Source organism: Syngnathus scovelli, chromosome 5 (assembly GCF_024217435.2).
Source record: "Syngnathus scovelli strain Florida chromosome 5, RoL_Ssco_1.2, whole genome shotgun sequence".
Lineage (NCBI taxonomy): Eukaryota > Metazoa > Chordata > Actinopteri > Syngnathiformes > Syngnathidae > Syngnathus > Syngnathus scovelli.
In genome coordinates this window covers 15,241,950-15,263,793 of record NC_090851.1, presented here as the reverse complement: position 1 = coordinate 15,263,793, position 21,844 = coordinate 15,241,950, and the positions used below count along the sequence as shown (strand labels likewise).

General features: G+C 44.6%; 1 protein-coding gene across 5 annotated transcripts in view; it reads right to left on the bottom strand.

The window, feature by feature from the left end:
• The window catches only part of patl1 (PAT1 homolog 1, processing body mRNA decay factor), a 69,418-nt gene that overhangs the window by 25,902 nt on the left and 21,672 nt on the right, over positions 1-21,844 (bottom strand). For 4 of the 5 annotated variants that reach the window (XR_007481581.1, XR_007481582.1, XM_049721521.1 and 1 more), the window contains 8 exons: positions 9,438-9,524; positions 6,899-7,119; positions 6,654-6,798; positions 5,617-5,734; positions 3,280-3,377; positions 2,515-2,574; positions 2,293-2,438; positions 158-317 (listed from right to left, as the gene is read on the bottom strand). Coding sequence is in view for 3 of the 5 variants with exons in the window: in XM_049721521.1 (XP_049577478.1) it covers positions 158-317; positions 2,293-2,438; positions 2,515-2,574; positions 3,280-3,377; positions 5,617-5,734; positions 6,654-6,798; positions 6,899-7,119; positions 9,438-9,524 (1,035 nt within the window). In the remaining 2 variants the exon portion in view is untranslated. The remainder of the gene's footprint in view (positions 1-157; positions 318-2,292; positions 2,439-2,514; positions 2,575-3,279; positions 3,378-5,616; positions 5,735-6,653; positions 6,799-6,898; positions 7,120-9,437; positions 9,525-21,844) is intronic. The other variant, XM_049721523.1, reaches the window with a different exon arrangement.

Here is a 21,844-nt window from a genome sequence, read left to right as displayed (position 1 = left end):
CAATTTGAAATAATTCCCTTTTAAAAATTAAGAGATCAAAATTAAAAATAAAATGAGATTCACTTAATAATAAAAAAAAAAAAATGAGACTGATTAATGAATTCTTAGTATAATTATTAGTCGCAGCTCCAATATGGTAGTAAAAGGTCTTGATTACCTGGTCCTGCTTGTCCTTTTTGGCCAGGGTCGGAAGGTTTCGAGCAATTGCCATGACAACGGTGGCAGCATGAGAGGGGGGTAGGTAGGGTAGGAGCCTGGAAATGAGCCGCTTGCCTTTCCTCACCGACATGATCATTACGCAACGTTCATCGCTCACCCTTTCCAAAGAGCACAAGGAAAATAATTAGTGTGTGCAACATGTGTTTCTGTGGGCATGATAAAATCTTTCATTTATACAGTATACCCTCAGTGATTCGCAAATTGCCATTTGAAAACCATTCTCTGAAACACACACCTACGGTTTTGGCACTAATGAGTGGATTACTAAAAATTCCCTAATTTATTTTTGAGGGGTCATTGCCAGAGTGGAGCTGTCGTATAATGTCTCCACTTCACAATACATAAAAATGTCAGTTACCGTATTTTCTGCACTATAAGGCGCATCTAAAAACCTTATATTTTCTCAAAAGCCGACAGTGCGCCTTATTATCCGGTGTGCCTTATACTATATGGACCAATATGGATTCGTGGATGAAGACTAATTTATTAAAGTAAGCTTTACGTCAGACCAGGGCAAAATACGGCCCGCGGGCCATATCCGGCCCTTTATGCATCTTTGTCCGGCCCGCAATCATAAATTACATTTGATTACAACTTAATAAATAAAAAAAATCTGTGTCGTACATGCAATACAACAGTGCTGCTTTTATTTTGAAAGGCGTCGCACTTTTGTGCCAGGTTTGTGGCACACAGGTCGCTGTGTTTAAAGAATATAATTTGAGTTGCCACTACACGACCAAGCATGAGGAAAAATACAGAAATCTGTCTAATAAAGCGCACGCAACAGAGGCTGATGCATTGCTAGCAAAACTGCAAGCCCAACAAGGACTTTTTATCAAACTTCACACCCACAGAGATGCAGCGGTCAGGACAAGTTTTGTCATTTCCCGCAAAATTGCCAGAACAAGTAAGCCGTTTACTGACGGAGAGTTTATTAAGGAGTGCTTATTGGACTCTGTTGCATTGATATGCCCGGAGAAAAAGAGCGCATTTGAGAATGTGTCACTCTCCCGACGTACCGTAACAAGGCGGGTTCAGGACACATTGATATGTTTCTATAAATGTGTTGTAATTCACAGGTTGAGGAAAAGTTAAAGAAGTTAAGAATAAATTGTACTGATTAATGATTTTTTTATTTGACCTATACACCACAATTTCACATAGCCTAATATAAATATAAACAGAATAATTGTATTCTTCTAATTACCAGTACCAGCTATTTAAAATAAATAATTTAGTGCATATTACATTGGAATAAAGTTGAGCAGGTTTAAGTTATCGTTGGTGTGGCCCTCTGACATAACTCAGGTTTTTCATGTGGCCCCTTGTAAAAATTAATTGCCCACCCCTGCTTTACGTGTTTATTTTGTGTGTTGTGTGATATTAACGTTTGAGCAACATTGAGTTATTGATGTACAGTCAAACCTCAGTTTTCGAACGTCCTGGTTCTCGAACAAATCGGAATTCAAGCGAAAAATTCGAGATTTTTTTGCTTAGGTTGTCGAACAAAATTCGGGGGTCGAACGTCGCGAGATGAGCCGCAAGGACCCGAGAAAACCCGATCGCGCGGCCCGATGCTGCCTGACTCCGTTCGTTATTTTATTTTCGTTACTTTGAGGATTGTATTAACCCCTAATCATGCCTCCAAAGAAAGCAAGTGGGAACAGTAAAGCCATCCTAAAACACAAAGACGCTCTTAAAGCAATGTGACAGTGAGCGCCCAGTGCGCTGCGGTTGCGCGATTGGACCAAATTAATCTCCCTGCGCAATGAGGTCCACTTAAATTTTGGAAAGTACATCAGGACTTTAAAAATATTTTCTAAATTTCAGCGACGGCTCTGTCACAATAATGCGACCAACGCGGTGCAGTTGCGCGGTCGGCGACGCGCTACGGTTGCATCTTAGTTATGTAGTTCCAAAACAATTTTGCGAATCGAAAAACGAAAACCTTTCTGGGATAAAGTTTATAAAGTGACCATGGTCTACCAGTGCCATATGACCATCTGCAATTTTGTGCCATTTAAGGTCTCTAACCACCACGAAAAGCCAGGGTCGACTGTACATTGTCCCTACCTGTCATCCCACTCCTTCTCTTGCAGAGAATTACAGAGCTGCATAGTATTGGTTTTGTGCTGCTCCAGTAAGGTCTCCCTGTCCTCCTCTGGTGCATGGACAAAACGTTTCTCAAAGTCTTGGACCTCAAGCAGCAAACTGTAGATCTGAAGACGGTGAGTGAAATTAAACTTTCAGCACACGGGTTGAATTTGTAGAAGGTTCATCAGATTGTCAATTTACCTTCTCCACAGTGTATAGAATCTGTCGTCTTTTATTCCAAACCTGCTTTTCTCTCTTTTCCTGGTGATGAAAGCATACAAAATGTCAGAGAAAATATTCAAGAAGACATAAAATACAGTACGGTGTTTCTGAAGGTAACAAACAATTTATATCGTTTTCTCAAAAGTAAAACACAAACTTCCGATGTACCAGTAACAGAACACGGCGTCAATTTGAGTGCAAAATATGTGTGGCTTTTGAAGTATTTGATGACAGTACTCAAATTCTCAATAAGGGGAGCTCAGTGGCCTAGTGGTAGAGTGACCGCCCTGAGACTGGAAGGTTGTGGGTTCAAACCCTGGCCGGGTCATACCAAAGACTATAAAAATGGGACCCATTGCCTCCCTGCTTGGCAGTCAGGATTAAGGGTTGGAATTGGGGGGTTAGATCACCAAATGATTCCCGAGCGCGGCACCGCTACTGCTCCCCTCTCCCCCAGGGGATAGATTAAAATCACACGGGGATGGGTGAAATGCAGAGTACAAATTTCCCCACACCCAGACGTGTGTGTGACGATCATTGGGACTTTAACTTTAACTTGCTGGCTAGAGAGATGCCAGTCTGTGAGATTTTGAGCACGAGTGTGCATCTAACCTATATGACACTTTTGAAAAAAATATTTCCACCCTGGGAAAACAAGCAAGGTTCTTCGTCTAGTTTTGACAATTCAAAACAATGTAATCATTGATAAAAGAAAATCGCACAGACACGCTGTATGAAACGTACCTCGTCATCTGAGCGCGTGGTGACAACTGCATCAATCATTTTGCGTGGATTGTTGACACTAGAAACTGTCAGTTTACCCAAAGAGCCTGCAAATTGAACTGTGAGAAAAGAACAATGAATCAGGGATGAGAATAGCAAATGTGAAAAAACACTGAAAAGTAGCTGGGGGTCTAAGGGGCCGACCGGGGGTCTGGGGGGCCTTGTGTGAATGTGTGGAAGTGGAATGAGGCTCAGCGATCTCCTCCGCGGTGCGTATAAACAGCCGATCCGCTCGGCGGGGGCTATTTTCGGCCACTCGGCGCGTGCGCACGGCCTCCCGGATGTGCCGGGCGGCATGCGCGAGTGCGCGGCCCGCTGGAAGTCGAATGAGGCTCAGCGATCTCCTCCGCGGTGCTTATAAACAGCCGATCCGCTCGGCGGGGGCTATTTTCGGCCACTCGGCGCGTGCGCACGGCCTCCCGGATGTGCCGGGCGGCGTGCGCGAGTGCGCGGCCCGCTGGAAGTCGAATGAGGCTCAGCGATCTCCTCCGCGGTGCTTATAAACAGCCGATCCGCTCGGCGGGGGCTATTTTCGGCCACTCGGCGCGTGCGCACGGCCTCCCGGATGTGCCGGGACTACAGTCGATCATCGAACTGTGGCCTAGGGTGTCCTGGTGCCAAGTGCACACATGGACGCCCTTATGTTAGAACATGGTGTTCATTATAGAAAATCTGTGTCAAGCACAGAAGTCCAATAATAGAACACCGTTCGAGTTCAGATCGGGGGGGCCGTTCCTCCCAATCACGCCCTTCCAGGTCTCACTGTCATTGCCCACGTGAGCATTGAAGTCACCCAGTAGAGCAATGGAGTCCCCAGAAGGAGCGCTCTCCAGCACTTCCTCCAGGGACCCCAAGAAGGGTAAGTACTCTGAGCTGCTGTTTGGTGCATAGACACAAACAACAGTCAGGACCCGTCCCCCCACCCGAAGGCAGAAGGAGGCTACCCTCTCGTTCACCTGGGTGAACCCCAATGTGTAGGCACCCAGCTGGGGGGCAATAAGTATACCCACACCTGCTCGACGCCTCCCACCGTGGGCAACTCCAGAGTGGAAGAGAGTCCAGCCCCTCTCGAGAGGGCTAGTACCAGAACCCAAACTGTGTGTGGAGACAAGTCCAACTATGTCTAGTTGGAACTTTTCTGCCTCGCACACCAGTTCGGGCTCTTTTCCAGCCAGAGAGGTGACATTCCATGTCCCAAGAGCCAGCTTCTTCAGCCGGGGATCGTACCGCCAAGGTCCCTGCCTTTGGCCGCCGCCCAGCTCACAATGCACCCGACCCCTTTGGCCCCTCCCACAGGTGGTGAGCCCATGGAAAGGGGGACCCACGTTTCCTTTTCAGGCTGTGCCCGGCCGGGCCCCATGGGCAAAGGCCGGCCACCAGACGCTCGCCTTCGAAACCCCACCTCCAGGCCTGGTTCCAGAGGGGGGCCCCGGTGACCTGCGTCCGGGCAAGGGAAATCTGAGTCCATATATGCTGTTCTTCGTAAGGGTTTTTTTGAGCCGTGCGTTGTCTGGCCCCTCAGCTAGGACCCTTTTGCCATGGGTGACCCTACCAGGGGCATGAAGCCCCAGACAACATGGCTCCTTGGATCATTGGGACACGCAAACCCCTCCACCACGGTAAGGTGATGACTTCCGTGTAAGTTAACGAGTGGAAATTATGTGATGAAAGTAGTGCCAAAATGCTGCTGAAAATAAAGCGGATGTTGTCACATCACTGCTGCTAGTGAGTTAGGTTTACAGAAGCAAGACGATTTCCGTAATCACAGCTTAACTAATTTTGCCTTGAGATGTGCCAAAAGATGCCGTTGCGGCAAGCGGGCAAATGCTCGCGAGTCGCCGAGGCTAACGTTGCCCGGCCAGATGGCCGGCCGCTTCCACACCACCCTTATATATAAAAAAAATAATTGTCAACGGGTTCACACGATTCACGAAAATGATACTTTCGACGGAAAAAAAACACGGAAATCCGCGGATCCGTGGAAAATTCTCATCCCTGATTAATAGAGCCCATTATTATGTTTATAAGGAACTATAAACTCAAAGTCAACAAAGTCTACTCTTGTGAATTGAAATCAAATCGAATCAGGGAAATAGAATCAATACCCAGCCCTTGTCTTATGCAAACAAACTACATTTGGCAAGAGTAATTAAATGAATTAAAATGGTAACTGCTTTGCCTTTTATTGTCTGCCCAAAGCTGCTGGAAAAAAAGTCATCCTGATGCACTGGGGAAGTAGTGTGGGAGTGCACCTGCAGGACAGGAATCTGTTCAGGTTCTGCAAGCGTCTGAATTTACCTGGTCTGTAGGTGTGTTCAATCTTGGCAACTTGTGGAGTGATGAGCTTGGTAGTGTGCTCTTTTTTACTGCTGTCTCTCTCTTTCTCCTGACGCTTTTCCATCTTTTCATAGTAGTGCTGTATAACAATATAATGATGGATTATGACCATAGAATAATAACATAAATTACAGCATAATTTGATTGGCCAGGATTTAAATCAAACTGAAATGCATATATGAGTCTCTGTGCATTTTCATAATGGAATCCTAGAGGTTGAACACAATCCAATCCAGTTTGACCTTTTAATTGTTCTAGATTTTTTATATTCTTATTGTAGGAGTAGAAGGAAATAATTACAATTTTAGAGGAGCAACAATTAATGGATAATTATTTTCGATAATCGATGAATAATTTGGATAGTTTTCTAATTCAAAATTGTCCAAATGCCCTGAACTCTCAGGTTCTCAACATTATGCAATTTATGTAGTTCTCTATGAAAGCAGCCCAAAAATATTTGTGTTAAATCCAAATTTAAAAAAATGCTTTTACTTTGGAAAACCATTTTGTTACAAATTATACAAGTAACTGAATCGTAATTAATTCACGTCAATTTGAAATAATGAAGTAATAAAGTTTTTAAATAACTGCATGAAAATTAAAACATTAAAATAATTAGATTCACTGATTAATCAACAACATTTTAATCAGTTGTCAAAATTGTTAGTTGCAGGCCTTTTGTTATCATGCTTACAGAAGTGAGCTCTCATGAGATATAAGGTTTTGCGTGACGCATATGCAGCACATTCTTTTGGGAAAGCTGTCGCAAAAAAGCCACAAAGCCACACTGAACTGAGGTACATCTCACAATATGATGTTCCCTGTGACACCGCACAACATCACTCCAATTGCTAATATTTTGTGTGACTTTAGACGCATATGTTACAAGAAAATGTAATCAAGTTATACTGTAAAACTTCAGAGGCTCCATTGCATGGACAAAGTGACATGTCAAAGTTTCAACATGAAATACACAGCCAGATAACATTCTAACAAACCTGATAATAGTAGTCATCCAGGAAAGGGTCAGTACTTTGAAGTTGCATCATTTGGATTTTAGTGACCCATTCCTTCTCTTTCTGAGTCATCAGGTTACTGTATGGGTCCCTGCTGCGCCAGTCCCCTCCTGTTCTGCTTCGCTCTCTTCAGGGTCAAAAAAATGGTACAAATGAGATTGGTTTTATGAGAAGGCTCAGCTCTTGCATTGTTAAAAGTACATAATAAACGACAGATGATCACATACCCGCTCCTGTTTTGCATGCGCTGGGTAAGTATGCGCCGATGTTGAGGATGGAGATGAGTGGCGTTGTGCCTGATGGGTGGCATGTGGTTAGGATGACCATGAGGATGCGGCGGCCCCATTCGATGACCGAGTGTAGGGTGTGGGGCACTGAAAAATGGTCTGAAACCACCACCAGCTGGTAACAAAGGAGGCACTGGACCACCACGAGGAACTCCTGCCACCTAGAAAGAGAAGAATGTGTGATATAAATAATGTCATACATACAGGACAGTACATACAGCATCCAGTGTCCAAATCCAGTTGTGGAGCGCAGCTATCCTGCATGTTTTAGATGCTTCTTGCCTCAAAAGCACCTGATCCAAATGATCAGGATTGTTATCAGGCTTCTGCAGAGCATTTGACTCACGTGGAAGAAGGAAACATCTAAAACATGTAGTATAGCAGCCTTCGGGAGCTGGATTTAGACACCCCTGCAATACATGCGCACAGTTGCAAGAAAAAAATTAGAATTGGAGTTAATAGGAATTTTGAAATTGGTTATGTAATACAATCTGATCTTCATTTTCTCATTACAACAAATCGTGTTTTCTTCCTCATAAGAAACAATCATACATTTCTATCAATGTTCCCTCTAATTCTTCATGCTTCGGAGCATTCGCACAAACTCCTTGAGCATCCCTCGGACCATGGTGAGCAACATCAGACATGCACATGATGAGTAAATCAGTATCCCATCCGTCCAAAACATCAGATCCTAACAAGTTATATGATATAGCTGTTATGAAAAATGAAAAACACCTTTATATCAAAACAGAACAAATAATTGAAGAGGTTTGTAGCTTTCATAAAAAATAAGGCCAAGTTTGTTCATTTCTAGTCACTTGACCATCTGAAACGTGCGGCCTCATTGAAGGGTCTCGTAAACTACGGCCACGTTTGGAATTTCTGAATAGAGTGCCTGAATCTGAGTGTCACCTGCAGCGTCATGTTTGCAGTGAGTGTGATTGTATGCGTCAATGTATGTTTTGAACTATAGCAGAAAATCCGTTTGCACCCTTGGTCGCACTAGTGAAACCGTAAGGGAAGTGGGAATGTGTGGAGTGTCCTGTTCGTGAATTACACTGGGGTGGAAATGAAGGAATGAGTGTAGAAATGCCATGTGTGTGCATGGTGACTGAGATTGTGCAAAAAGTGTGAAATTGCTCAGCATGCGTTTTAGAAGGAACATAGTTTTCCATGTTTTTACTGAACATTACAATGCAGGATGTAAAAAGTGTATGATCCACTGGATTTAGGTGAGTATCCTGGTAGCTGTTAGGGTTTTCAGGTTAGTTTGATCCTATGATTATGTTGGAATGTAGACTGTAATGATTAAATCAATCACGTCTGGCGCTCACAATGTAATAATTAAATCAATCACGTCTGGCCCTCACAATGCAGAGTCTGTTTCCCACAATAGTGTAAAACACCCCCTGCTCTGATCTTATCAGAGGCCGGGGGTTCACCAAACCTGTCCACTCCCACCCCCACTCTGTTCCTCCTAATAAATATGCCCTTGCAGGGAGGAGACTTTTAGACTTCATTCGATAATCGCTGTTCAGACAGCGACGAATGGACTCTCCACCTGCAGGTGTCTAAAAGAACTTGCTTGTCTTCTGTTTGGTTCTTGCAAAATAAGTTGGAGTGAGCAAATCTCTAACAGTAGCAATGACCTCAACCTAAGGTTTTTTGAAGTTGAGACCTGCACAATGGGCCGAATGAGTTCTGGAACATTTCTTTTTACAGAACAGTTTTAGTAAACAATATTCTTGGGATGCCAGTGTAAATTGCTCTCTTGGGGTCAAATTGGGTTGAGGTCAGGAGTCTGACTAGGGCATTCCATAATTTACTTCTACCCATTGGGTGAATGTCATTTCACATCGTCCAACCTAGACAGATGGTGTTGTAAAGGAAAAAGTATTGGTACAGTTGGGATATCCTGTTTCCAGTAACTGATAGAGCAAAGCAATCCCAAATCATGAAGCCCCCTCTACCATACCTCACAATTAGGAAAGGTTTTGATGGTGGTGTGCATTGTATATATTCCTGACTGAAAATGACATCACAGTGACAAGGGCTCAACGTGTAAATGTCACATGACCAAACCCAGGGCTGTACGAATGAGTAAGCCCCAATATCTCCACAAAGATGTGAAAGACGCATTGCCAGTTGTGAAGAAAACTCTAGATTTCGGCTGTTGTTGCTGAGGATTGACCAGGCAGTAGGTTTTAATATTATTTTCCCACTTAATAAATAAAATGGCCAAATAAAAATGCAGCATTTTATCATTACTTGGATAGTGTTCGTCAAATCATTTGATTATTTTAATTATCTTAAATGTTTAAATGGGACACTGCAGAAAACTAAGAATTAGAGAAGGGGAAATACTTATCCACAGCGCTCTATGTATGTGCAGTCTGTCTGTAAATTTGAACGTCGGATAAATCAAAAACTTGTCTGTAAACAGATTATTATTTTTTACTGTGGCTGTACCACTGACCTGAGAGTTGAGGAGCTGGGCCCGTTGAATCTGTGACAGCATCGGGCCGACTCCTGGAGGAAATGGTCCACGACACAGTGGCGAGTTCTTGTGGGGGAGAGGGCAAAAATTAAATAAAAATCTAATTTATAATGGAAAGTTTTGATGATGATAGAACATCACGCTGAGCACGGGGCCCCCCAGGGCTGCGTGCTCAGTCCATTGCTCTTCACCCTGCTGACGCATGACTGCACTGCGACCTACAGCGACAACCGCATAGTGAAGTTTGCTGACGACACGACTCTGGTGGGTCTCATCACGAAGGGCGACGAGACTCGCTACAGGTCGGAAGTTGACCTTCTGACCACGTGGTGCAGGGACAACAACCTCCTGCTGAACGTAAACAAGACCAAGGAAATCGTTGTTGACTTCCGGAAGGGTCACACAAAACACCTGCCGCTGATCATCGACGGTGCTGTGGTGGAGAGGGTGAGCTGCACCAAGTTCCTGGGGGTGCACATCAGTGAGGACCTCTCCTGGTCCGCCAACACCGCGTCACTGGCAAAGAAAGCTCAGCGCCGCCTGTACTTCCTGCGGAAGCTCAGGCGTGCATGTGCTCCTCAGGCAGTCCTGTCTACATTCTACCGTGGCACCATTGAGAGCGTCCTCACCAGTTGCATCGCTGTCTGGGGTGGTAGCTGCACTGAACAGAACTTGAAGGCCCTGCAGCGCATAGTGAATACGGCTGGTAAGATTATTGGTGCTTCGCTCCCCTCCCTGAAGGACATTTACACCTCCCATCTCGCCCGCAAGGCAACCACGATTGCGAGTGATGTGAGTCACCCAGGTCACTCTTTGTTTGACCGTCTGCCCTCTGGGAAGAGGTACAGGAGCCTGCGCTCCCGCACCACCAGACTCGCCAACAGCTTCTTTCTCCAGGCTGTTAGGACCCTGAACTCGCTGCTCCCTTCTGCGTAGCGTGCGGCGCTGTTACGCTATTTTCTGGAATGTCTGCTGTACGCTCACTTGCTCCTTTTTTGCTCCTCTTATTTATTTGCTGTGTTATTTATTCATTATTTATTCAGCACGCTGTTGTTTACTTGTTTACTTGATTGTCTATTGTGGGCCATGTCTTGTCACCGTGGGATAGCGGGGAACGAAATTTCGGTTTCTTTGTGTGTCTTTGGCATGTGGAGAAATTGACAATAAAGCTGACTTTGACTTTTTGACTTTTTATTCATCCCACAGCAGGGAAATTTACTTGTCACAGCAGTGTACAAGAGTGCAAGAATACAAGTGCCAAACACAATTTTATCAGGCGCCACGCATGTTGTAGAGTCTGACAGCAGTGGGAATGAAGGACCTGCGGAATCTTTCCTTCCTACACCGTGGGTGAAATAGTCTGCTGCTAAAGGAGCTGCTCAGGGACCGCACAATGTCATGGACATGGACATTTTCAGTGACAAATGAAACTAAATAAGGAAATATTTTGTTTTGTTGATATGAATATCACAGTGATGAGAATGGCAAATGTGAAAAAACACTGAAAAGTAGCCGGGGGTGTGGAGGGCCGACCGGGGGTCCGTATTTTTCGGACTAAAAGTCGCTCCGGAGTACAAGTCGCAATCAGCCATAAAATGCACCATAAAGGGGAAAAAAACAAGTCGCACCGGAGTTTAAGTCGCATTTTGGGGGAAATTTATTTGACAAAATCCAACACCAAGAACAGACATGAACCAGCAACAACAGGCTAAACGATACGGTATGCTAACGTGACAAACACAAACGAAGAGCTGAGAACGGGCCTGATGTAACATTAACACTTATTCAAATAACTAACATAAACACCTTTATCAAACCATCTGCATCACTCCAACTCATTAAAGCCATCGATCAAGTTCGTCCTCCTTTATGTAAACAAGTCTGACGTCAGCGGCGCGTTGCAGTTCAAAATTTTCTATTCAAATAACTATAACATAAAGAACACGATTATCAAACCATCTGTGTCACTCCAAATCATTAAACCCATCGAATTCCTCGTCCTTTGTGCAAACAACGACGCGTGTGCGCCGCGCTGCTGACGTCGGACTCGTCGTCAGTTACAGGTCAAATTATTCCACAGGCCCATATAACTAGATATAAATTATATATCAAATAACAATAATATAAACAACAATTTTATCGAACCATCCGTGTCACTCCAAATCATTAAATTCATCGAAATCTTCGTCCTCTGTGTCACTAAAAAAACAAAACAAAAAAAACAGCTGTTGACTCCGGAAGTCCATGCGCCACTGACGTCAGACTCGTCGTCAGACTCGTCGTCAGTTGCGGCTCCAATTATTCTACAGATCTACTACGTATATAACTATATTGTAGCGTTACCAAAGTACCAGGCAAGACATGGGTTTGGTAACCGGCTCTTTATTTCACAAAACAAGAGCTCAACACACAGCAAGCGCCCTGGATCGTTCTTCCCGTCTCACCGTCCCCCCGCTGCCTTCACGGCCTTGCTAGACAATCACAAACTACTGAAGTCTAACATAGACGTTGGTACTCTAAACAAACTATATATCAAATAACTATAACATAAATAACAAGTTTATCAAACCATCTGTGTCACTCCAAATCATTAAATCTCCTGACTCCAGAAGTCATTGAATGGAACTCATTGTCAGTGAGGCTCCAATTATTCCACAGCCATAGTGTGCCCTCATGCATTTTAAAGTGACAATAACATGTGAAGTGATCAACTTTACTAGTAAGTCAGTAATGTGTTAATGCTCAAGTAAAAATTTGTGAATAATTACACATAAGTCACTCCTGAGTATAAGTCAACCAAACTATGAAAAAATGCGACTTATAGTCCAAAAAATACACACATATACAGTAATCCCTCGCTACATCGTGGTTCGTTTATCGCGGTTTCACTACATTGCGGATTTTTTTTCAGAATTAAAAAAAAAATTAAAGTCAAAATAAAACTTCTAAATTGAGGAATTATGGCACAAAACTTGCCCACACGCCAGCAGAAGGCAAGGAGTGCCACACAATTGCAGTGCGTACACTTGTACCTTATTATAAAAACGTTATAATAAGAGTTCTAAAAACATATTTAGTGTTGTACCTTGTTATAGAAAAATTGTTATAATAATAAAAGAATTCTAAAAACATATTCACAGTATGTACACTTGTACCATGTTACAAAAAACTTATAATAATAAAAGTTATTCTTATTATGTAAGTGGGTCTCCTAACAAGAGAAATGAATGATCACGTGTCTAACCTTTAGGACAATGTAGTATTGCTCCACATGTTCGTGTAAATTCTTTTAGAGGTCCGTTTTCGCGTGTTAGCACGATCGCGAATTAGCATCTTTCCGCTAACTTGTTAGCCTGCCCAGTACTTCTTGTTAACATGTTACACGCACACACGTATAACGTTTATATTTTCAATATTTATACAAAATGTTATGTATGTTATTTATACTATTAATGTATTATTTACATGTTTGAAACAATTATTTAATGTTCTAATCATAAAATATGCACTTAAATGGCTTCATGTACATTTAGTGACACACACAAAATGTATAGATAAAAAAAAATGTACAGATGAGAGGGTGACCGTACTTCACGGATTTCGCTTATCGCGGGTGGTTTTTGGAACCAATTATCCGCAATAAATGAGGTATTACTGCATATATATATGGTCTGGGGGGGGGGGGGGGGGGGGGCGATGATATATATATATACCGTAATTTCCGGACTATAAGTCGCGGTTTTTTTCATAGTTTGGGTGGGGGGGCGACTTATACTCAGGAGCGACTTATATATGTTTTTTTTTCACAAATTTTTACTTGATCATTAAGACATCACTTACAAGTATAGTTGACCACTTCCCATGTTATTTTTAGTATAGTTGATCACTTCACATGCTTTTATTTCTTTATCTTGAACATATTCAAAACATAAAAAATAGAGAAAACATCAAATAAAGCAATTAACACTTTAAAGCACCATATCCAAGTCCACTGTCTGCTGTATGTACACTTGCTCCATTTTTGCTCCTCTTATATTTATTATTATTATTTATTATTATTTGTTTATTTATCATTTATTCAATACTCTTATTTATTCATTGTTAGTGCCTTCTTGGGGTTTTTTTGTGTTGCTTGTATGCATATGTGTACTATCTCACCGAGGGATAGTGGAAATGTAATTTCAATCTCTTTGTGTGTCTTAGTATATAAAAAAATATATCGACGATAAAGCAGACTTTGACTTTGATAAAACAACCAAAAAAAATTATATTTTCAGACGAAACTGGATGAGGGCGCTCTAAATTTTACCGTTGGCCGTGACTCATCAACTGGGTGGGCTTAAGAAAAATGACACCAAAAAGAAACTCATATTTTGCAGGTTACAAACTTCAAGTTGTAAAATATGCAGCTGAAAACAGTAATCGAGCAGCAGAAAGAAAGTTTGGAGAACCATGATGTACCAATGGATTACTATTTCAAGTGACGTCAGTAGCGCGGCGCGCCGGTTGTTTACATACAAACGTGCCCACACAAGGACTACCATCATTAGCGGTGATCATTTCTAAGTGACACGGAGGACAAAGAGTTTGAAGGAATTAAGGATTTGGAGTGACATAGAAGGTTTGAAAAACTATTATGGCTTTTACGCACGCCCGGTCTCTACTGAGTCGGGGGCCGACGCTCGGCCGAGTGGCTGTCCGCTGAACGGTGCGCGGGGCTCGGACATGGCCATTACGCACGCCCGGTCCTATGCCATGGAGCTCTCGTGTCTGGAAGTCCACGCCGCCACACGCTTGGAAGTTTGTTTTGTTTAATAAAGAGCCGTATACCAAACCCACGTCTATCCTTGTACTTTGTTAACGCTACAATATAGTTATATACTAGATCTGTGGAATAAAGACGAGGCTGACGTCAGGGCGCACGCGCGGCGATGTTGACAAAGGACGAGGAATTTGACCGATGGATTTAATGGATTTAAAGTGCACGGATGGTTTGATAATATTATTGGCTTATATTATAGTTATTTGAAATATAGTTTATCTATCGTTATATGAGCCTGTGGAATATTTTGAAGTGCAAGCGCCCTCAGTCGCGCGCACCCATTGTTGACAAAGAACGATCGATGGATTTAATGAATTGGAGTGACACCGATGGTTTTATAAACATGTTATTCATGTAATAGTTGTCCTTAATCACTCTATATGTTACGTCAGGCCCGTTCTCAGCTCTTTGTTTGAGTTTGTCACGTTAGCATACCTATCGTTTAGCCTGTTGTTGCTATTTAATGAATTGGAGTGACACTGATGGTTTTATAAACATGTTATTCATGTAATAGTTGTCCTTAATCACTCTATATGTTACGTCAGGCCCGTTCTCAGCTCTTTGTTTGTGTTTGTCACGTTAGCATACCTATCGTTTAGCCTGTTGTTGCTATCGTTTAGCCTGTTGTTGCTCGTTCATGACTGTTTTTGGTGTGGGATTTTGTCGAATAAATTGCCCCCAAAATGCGACTTATACTCCGGAGCGACTTATATATGTTTTTTTTCACTTTTTGGGGCATTTTATGGCTGGTGCGACTTATACTCCGGAGCGACTTATAGTCCGGAAAATACGGTATATATATATATATATATATATATATATATATATATATATATATATATATATATATATATATATATATATGGTCTGGGGGGGCCGATGATATATATATATATATATATATATATATATATATAAAAATAAATGCCAATCTGATAAATATATCAGATTTATTCTTTAACGCTATGACAATATCATGACAATAGCGCAACATTAGCTTACATGTAACATCATGTTACTTTCTAAACCCACATGCTTGTAAAAGTAAAAAAGTACCTACCTCCAGTTGATCATATTTTGACAGAAAATACACAAAACCTTCCCCGGGACCTCTACTTTAAGGATATGTTCCGTCAGGCACGTGGTTACGGACTGCGTTCCGAGTTGTACAATGACGCTGCTCTAGAGCCATGCCCATCTGAAGCAGTTCTTGATCCCGTTTAGCTTGTCTATTTCCCTGGCACGATCCTCATGCTGGCGAAAACCTTTGCTGAGTAGGCCCTAGATCAGGGGTGGGCAAACTTTTTGACTGGCGGGCCGAATTTGGTTCTAAATTTTGATCGGGGTGCCGAACCAGGAGCAGATGGATGTACTGTTTGTGTGAAGTAATAGAAATGACATGTAAAGGTCATTACATAAAAGGTTTGTACTTTTAGTAGGTAGTAAAGCATGGATATTCCAAAAAAGCTTTATGAAAACAAATGCATTTATTAACAGCATTAAAAAAATATTTCACCAAATAACTACTATCAGTGATTCTCATTAAATACGACACTGTTATTATGAATAATAGTTTCCATCACTTCAGCGCCTGCAGGTCAGATTTATGAAATATGTTTATCTAAAGAGGCGAAATCACATCAAACGACAACATTTTGACCAAATACATCATCTTGAAGAATCAGTGAAAGAATACTTCTAAATAAAGTAATAAAGAAATCAATAGTATTGTTGGTCTCCCTTTTTTGCTAGTGCATCATGGTCTGGAGTAAAATTTGTTGTGGTAATTCTTATATAGTCATACCAAAGACTATAAAAATGGGACCCATTGCCTCCCTGCTTGGCACTCAGCATTAAGGGTTGGAATTGGGGGGTTAGATCACCAAATGATTCCCGAGCGCGGCACCGCTGCTGCTCACTGCTCCCCTCTCCCCCAGGGGATGGATTAAAATCACATGGGGATGGGTTAAATGCAGAGGACAAATTTCACCACACCCAGATGTGTGTGTGACGATGATCATTGGGACTTTGGGGACTTTAACTTAGGATAAAGCCGAGGTGTGGGTCCGTTAACCTAGAGCTGTGACAGGCTTTGTTGACGTTCATGTGGCGGAACGTCTGCTCACACATGTAGGTCGAGCCAAATTGTCCTCTCTTTTTTTTTTTTTTTAACACTCGGCACTCAGTGTCCACCTTTCTTCTCCTCGGGCCACTCATTTTCGTGGAAGGATTCCAGGGGAAGGTTTGTGGGTGGCATCAACGTAAAACTGTATCTGAAAGCTCAGCGCGCGAATTACGAGAATGCTCACAGCCCACACTCGAAATTCGGCACTGATGGAAATAGAGCGCGGAGTGCGCCGAGTCCGTACTACTTAGTACGTACACGCACTTGTGAGTGTGCACCGAGCTTTCTGACACGGCTTCCGGGAGTAAATGCGCGGGCGGGCGCTTCCCCATCTATTGGGGAAACATACTAATTGCGGGGAAAATGACCCCAAAAAAAGTTCAATAATACAATTTATTCAGGTTTGGCGGGCCGGATTAAACGGCCCCGTGGGCCGGATGTGGCCCGCGGGCCGTAGTTTGCCCATGCCTGCCCTAGATCTATCTAACTAAATAACTCATCTATAAGTGATGAAAACCCATCCCAAATTTACATTGTGGTGGTGTAAAAACACGAGTTCTCCGCGTAAGTTAACAAGTAGAAATGATGTGACGAAAGTAGCGGCAAAATGCTGCTGAAAATAAGGCGGATGTTGTCGCATCACTGCTGCCAGTGAGTTAGGTATACTGAAGCAAGCCGATTCTGTACTCACAGCTGCGGCGGGAGGGCGGGCAAATGCTCGTGAGTCGCGGAGGCTAACGTTGCCCGACCAGCTGGCCAGCCGCTTCCCTAACCTTAACCCCCCCCCCCTTATTTTGACCATATGATCATTTTTATGCATATTTTCCAACTCCATGCTGTATAAGCTTGAATGCTTACTCAATACAAGCACATCAAGTGATGTGTATTTATGTTATGAGGCGTGGTGGAGGGTGGTGGGGCCTCAGCAGATCAACACCCAATATAACAGCGCATACCGTATTTGCCGGTGTACAGGTCGACTCGGTGTGTAAGTCGACCCCCTAAAATTCGACGGAAATTTACGATTTTATGATATATCCTTTGTATAAGTCGAGCTCAATTGTTGCATTATATTAAACTTCAAAATTCAATATGCAAAATTTATTGACGAAATGTGTTCAAATTCCGGGAGGCCGTGCGCATGCGGCTGTTTATAAGCACCGCGGAGGAGATCGCGGAGCCTCATTCGACTTCCAGCGGCTGGCGAGCTCGCGCACGCCGCCCGGCACCAACGGGAGGCCGGAAATAGCTCCAAGCCGAGTGGATCGGCACTTTATAAGCACCGCGGAGGAGATCGCGGAGCCTCATTTGACTTCCAGCGGCCGGCGAGCTCGCGCACCCGCCCGGCACATCCGGGAGGCCGTGCGCACGCGCCAAGTGGCCGAAAATAGCCCCCGCCGAGCGGATCGGCTGTCTATAAGCACCGCGGAGGAGATCGCGGAGCCTCATTCGACTTCCAGCGGCCGGCGAGCTCGCGCACCCGCCCGGCACATCCGGGAGGCCGTGCGCACGCGCCAAGTGGCCGAAAATAGCCCCCGCCTAGCGGATCGGCTGTTTATAAGCACCGCGGAGGAGATCGCTGAGCCTCATTCGACTTCCAGCGGGCCGCGCACTCGCGCACGCCGCCCGGCACATCCGGGAGGCCGTGCGCACGCGCCAAGTGGCCGAAAATAGCCCCCGCCGAGCGGATCGGCTGTTTATAAGCACCGCGGAGGAGATCGCTGAGCCTCATTCGACTTCCAGCGGGCCGCGCACTCGCGCACGCCGCCCGGGACATCCGGGAGGCCGTGCGCACGCGCCAAGTGGCCGAAAATAGCCCCCGCCGAGCGGATCGGCTGTTTATAAGCACCGCGGAGGAGATCGCTGAGCCTCATTCGACTTCCAGCGGGCCGCGCACTCGCGCACGCCGCCCGGCACATCCGGGAGGCCGTGCGCACGCGCCAAGTGGCCGAAAGTAGCCCCCGCCGAGCGGATCGGCTGTTTATAAGCACCGCGGAGGAGATCGCTGGGCCTCATTCGACTTCCAGCGGGCCGCGCACCCGCGCACGCCGCCCGGCACATCCGGGAGGCCGTGCGCACGCGCCAAGTGGCCGAAAATAGCCCCCGCCGAGCGGATCGGCTGTTTATAAGCACCGCGGAGGAGATCGCTGAGCCTCATTCGACTTCCAGCGGGCCGCGCACTCGCGCACGCCGCCCGGTTCAAATTTTCTAAGTGCAACGCACAATGAGATGCATGAGAAACGGCCTTGGTTACCATCACATTTGAAGCGATGAATACGAAGTTAAATTTTATGACTCGGTGTATAAGTCGAGGTTGATTTTTTTCGGTCGATTTTGGATCGAAAAAGGTCGACCAATACACCGGCAAATACGGTAATTATTAGGCAGCTTGTATTCCTCAGGCAAAATGGGGCAAAAAAGAGATTTAAGTGACTCTGAAAAGTCAAAAATTGTAAAAAGTCTTTCAAAGGAATGCAGCACTCTTGAAACCGCTAAGATAATGGGGCGTGACCTCAGAACCATCAAACATTTCATTGCAAATAGTCAATTTCACTATTACTCTCTTAAAGATTCAAGTTTAAGGTTTATTAACATTTTGGTAGACTGAGAGCACTGTAGTTGTTCAAAAACAAAATTAATTCTCAAAAATACAGTTTGCCTAATAATTCTCCACTGTATATTTTTTCCATGGCATCAAAACTATGAATGAACACGTGGCGTTATGTAGTTCACAAAAAAAAAAAAAAGGTGAAATAACTGAAAACATGCTTTATATTCTAGTTTCGTAAAAAATAGCCACCCTTTGCTCTGGTTACTGCCCCGCACACTCTTGGCATTTGATCGATGGGCTTCAAAAGGTAGTCACTTGAAATGTTTTTTCAAAAGTCTTGAAGACGTTCCCAATGGTGCTGAGCACTTGTTGGGCCCTTTGCTTCCACTCTGTGGTCCAGCTCACCCCAAACCATCTGATTGGGGTTCAGGTCCAGTGAATGTTGGAGGCCAGGTCATCTGTCGCAGGAATCTCTTCTACTTGTTGCCTCTCTCATGGTCAAGTAGGGGCTACTTGACCATGAAGGTCAGATTCAATCAGTCTCCTTTTAACAGTTGTTCTAGAAATGGGTCTGCCACTAGAACTCTGCATGGCATTCATCTGGTCTATGATTAAAGCTGCGGTTAACTTTCAATTTCTAAGGCTGGTGACTCAGGTGAAGCCAAGGTGACTCTTGGTCTTCCTTCACTAGGTTGGTCCTTATCTGTTTCAGTTTCATTGTCACGCTTGATAGTTTTTGTGACTCTACATGGGGACACATTTAAAGTTTTTGCAGTTCTCCGACTGATCTTCATTTCTTTAAGTAATGACGGCTACTTATATTTGTTTAGTTAGCTGATTGGTTTTGCCATAATTTGAATTTCAATAGTTGTCCAATAGGGCTGTCGATCGCAACAAGCAACAAGATGGCGGCGCCCTGTGAGGCTGCGGCCAAGCCGGCTCCCGATAAAAATGTGTGTTTTGTGTTAAATGTACCGTCCAAATCGTCTCCAAGAATCGCATACGACAGAAGTACACTATTGGGACTTAGAAGCAACAACTGCACAAAGGATATATCCGGAGTTAACTTTGCCATGGATCGCGAAACTCTTCGCGGTCTTGGAATAATGTCCCGAGACAAAGGAACCTCCGAGGCAGCGGGCTCCCCCTCCCCCACCAGCCGACACTGGAAGCAGCTGAAGCGGCGGTGGAGTCTGAGCACACGCCGGAGGAGAAGGCGAGGTTCCCGAGCCGGCATCACACACCGACTGAAGAGAAACCCTCACAAAACAGCACTTCCATCTATTCTCCTTTCAAACGTGCGGTCGTTGGAAAATAAAATGGACTATCTCAAGCTGGACTTAACTACAGAACGAAAGGTGAGAGAATGCAACGCGGTCATCCTCACAGAGACGTGGCTTCACAACAACGTTCCGGACAGCGCCATTAAACTGGATGGGTTTACAACTTTCCGCGCGGACAGAAACCACGCCAGCACGGGTAAATCTCGAGGAGGTGGTGTGTGCATTTACATTAACAACAACTGGTGTACAAACGCTGTCGTTACTACAAGTCACTGCTCAGAGAACATTGAGTTTTTAACCCTCAACTGCCGTCCATTCTACCTACCGCGTGAATTCAATACCGTCAACATCACAGCTGTTTACGTCCCCCCCAGCGCTAACACAAAGGACGCACTCTCCATACTGTACAAGTCCGTGAGTACACTACAGAACACACACCCGGACTTGGTCTGCATAATCGCTGGCGATTTCAACCAGGCCAAATTGAAAACAGTAATGCCACACTTCCACAAGTGTGTGAACTTTGCAACAAGGGGAGAAAACACACTTGACCAGGTCTACACAAACATCAGACAGGCCTTCAGAGCGGTTCCCCACCCCCACCTGGGTTCATCAGACCATCTCTCTGTTATGCTAATTCCAGCCTACAGACCTCTGTTGACGAGAAGCAAACCAACTGTGAAGCAGATCAGGGCCTGGCCAGAGGGCTCCACAGCAGCTCTACAGGACTGTTTTGAACGCACAGACTGGTCTGTCTTCAGGGAGGCGGCCACCACCAACCAGGACGTCAACCTCACCGAATACACAGACTCTGTAACTGGATACATAACGAAGTGCATGGAAGATGTAACCGTCACCAAAGACATTACAGTGAGAGCAAATGAAAAACCCTGGTTCACCAGGGAGGTACGTGAGCTCCTGAGGGCACGCAACGCTGCTTTCAAGTCTGGGGACAAGGAGGCCCTCAAGACTGCTAGGGCCAACTTGCACCGGGGCGTGAGAGTAGCCAAGCGTGCATATGGTCAAAAAATCAACTCACACTTCACTGACACAAAAGACCCAAGACGCCTGTGGCAAGGCATCCAGTCAGTCACAGACTACAAACCATCCCCCCCACCGTGTGAGGACAACATAGACTTCCTCAACTCTCTCAACACCTTCTTCAGCCGGTTTGAAGAAAACACCACCACAACACCCACAAAAACCCCAGTACACCCAGACAGCACAACACTTCAACTGGACCCAGCGGACGTGAAGAGGACCCTACTCAAGGTGAACCCCAGGAAAGCTGCAGGTCCAGACAACATACCCGGGCGCGTGCTCAGAGACTGTGCAGACTCACTCACTGACGTCCTCACAGACATCTACAACACCTCTCTGAACCAAGCCATCATACCAGCAATTTTCAAAGCTACCACCATCGTACCACTACCCAAGAAGTCACCAGCATCATCACTGAATGACTACAGACCCATAGCACTCACTTCCATCATGATGAAGTGCTTTGAGAGACTGGTGAAGGCCCACTTAACATCCACCCTCCCCACTACTCTGGACCCATACCAATTTGCCTACCGCCCCAAGCGCTCCACTGATGACGCCATA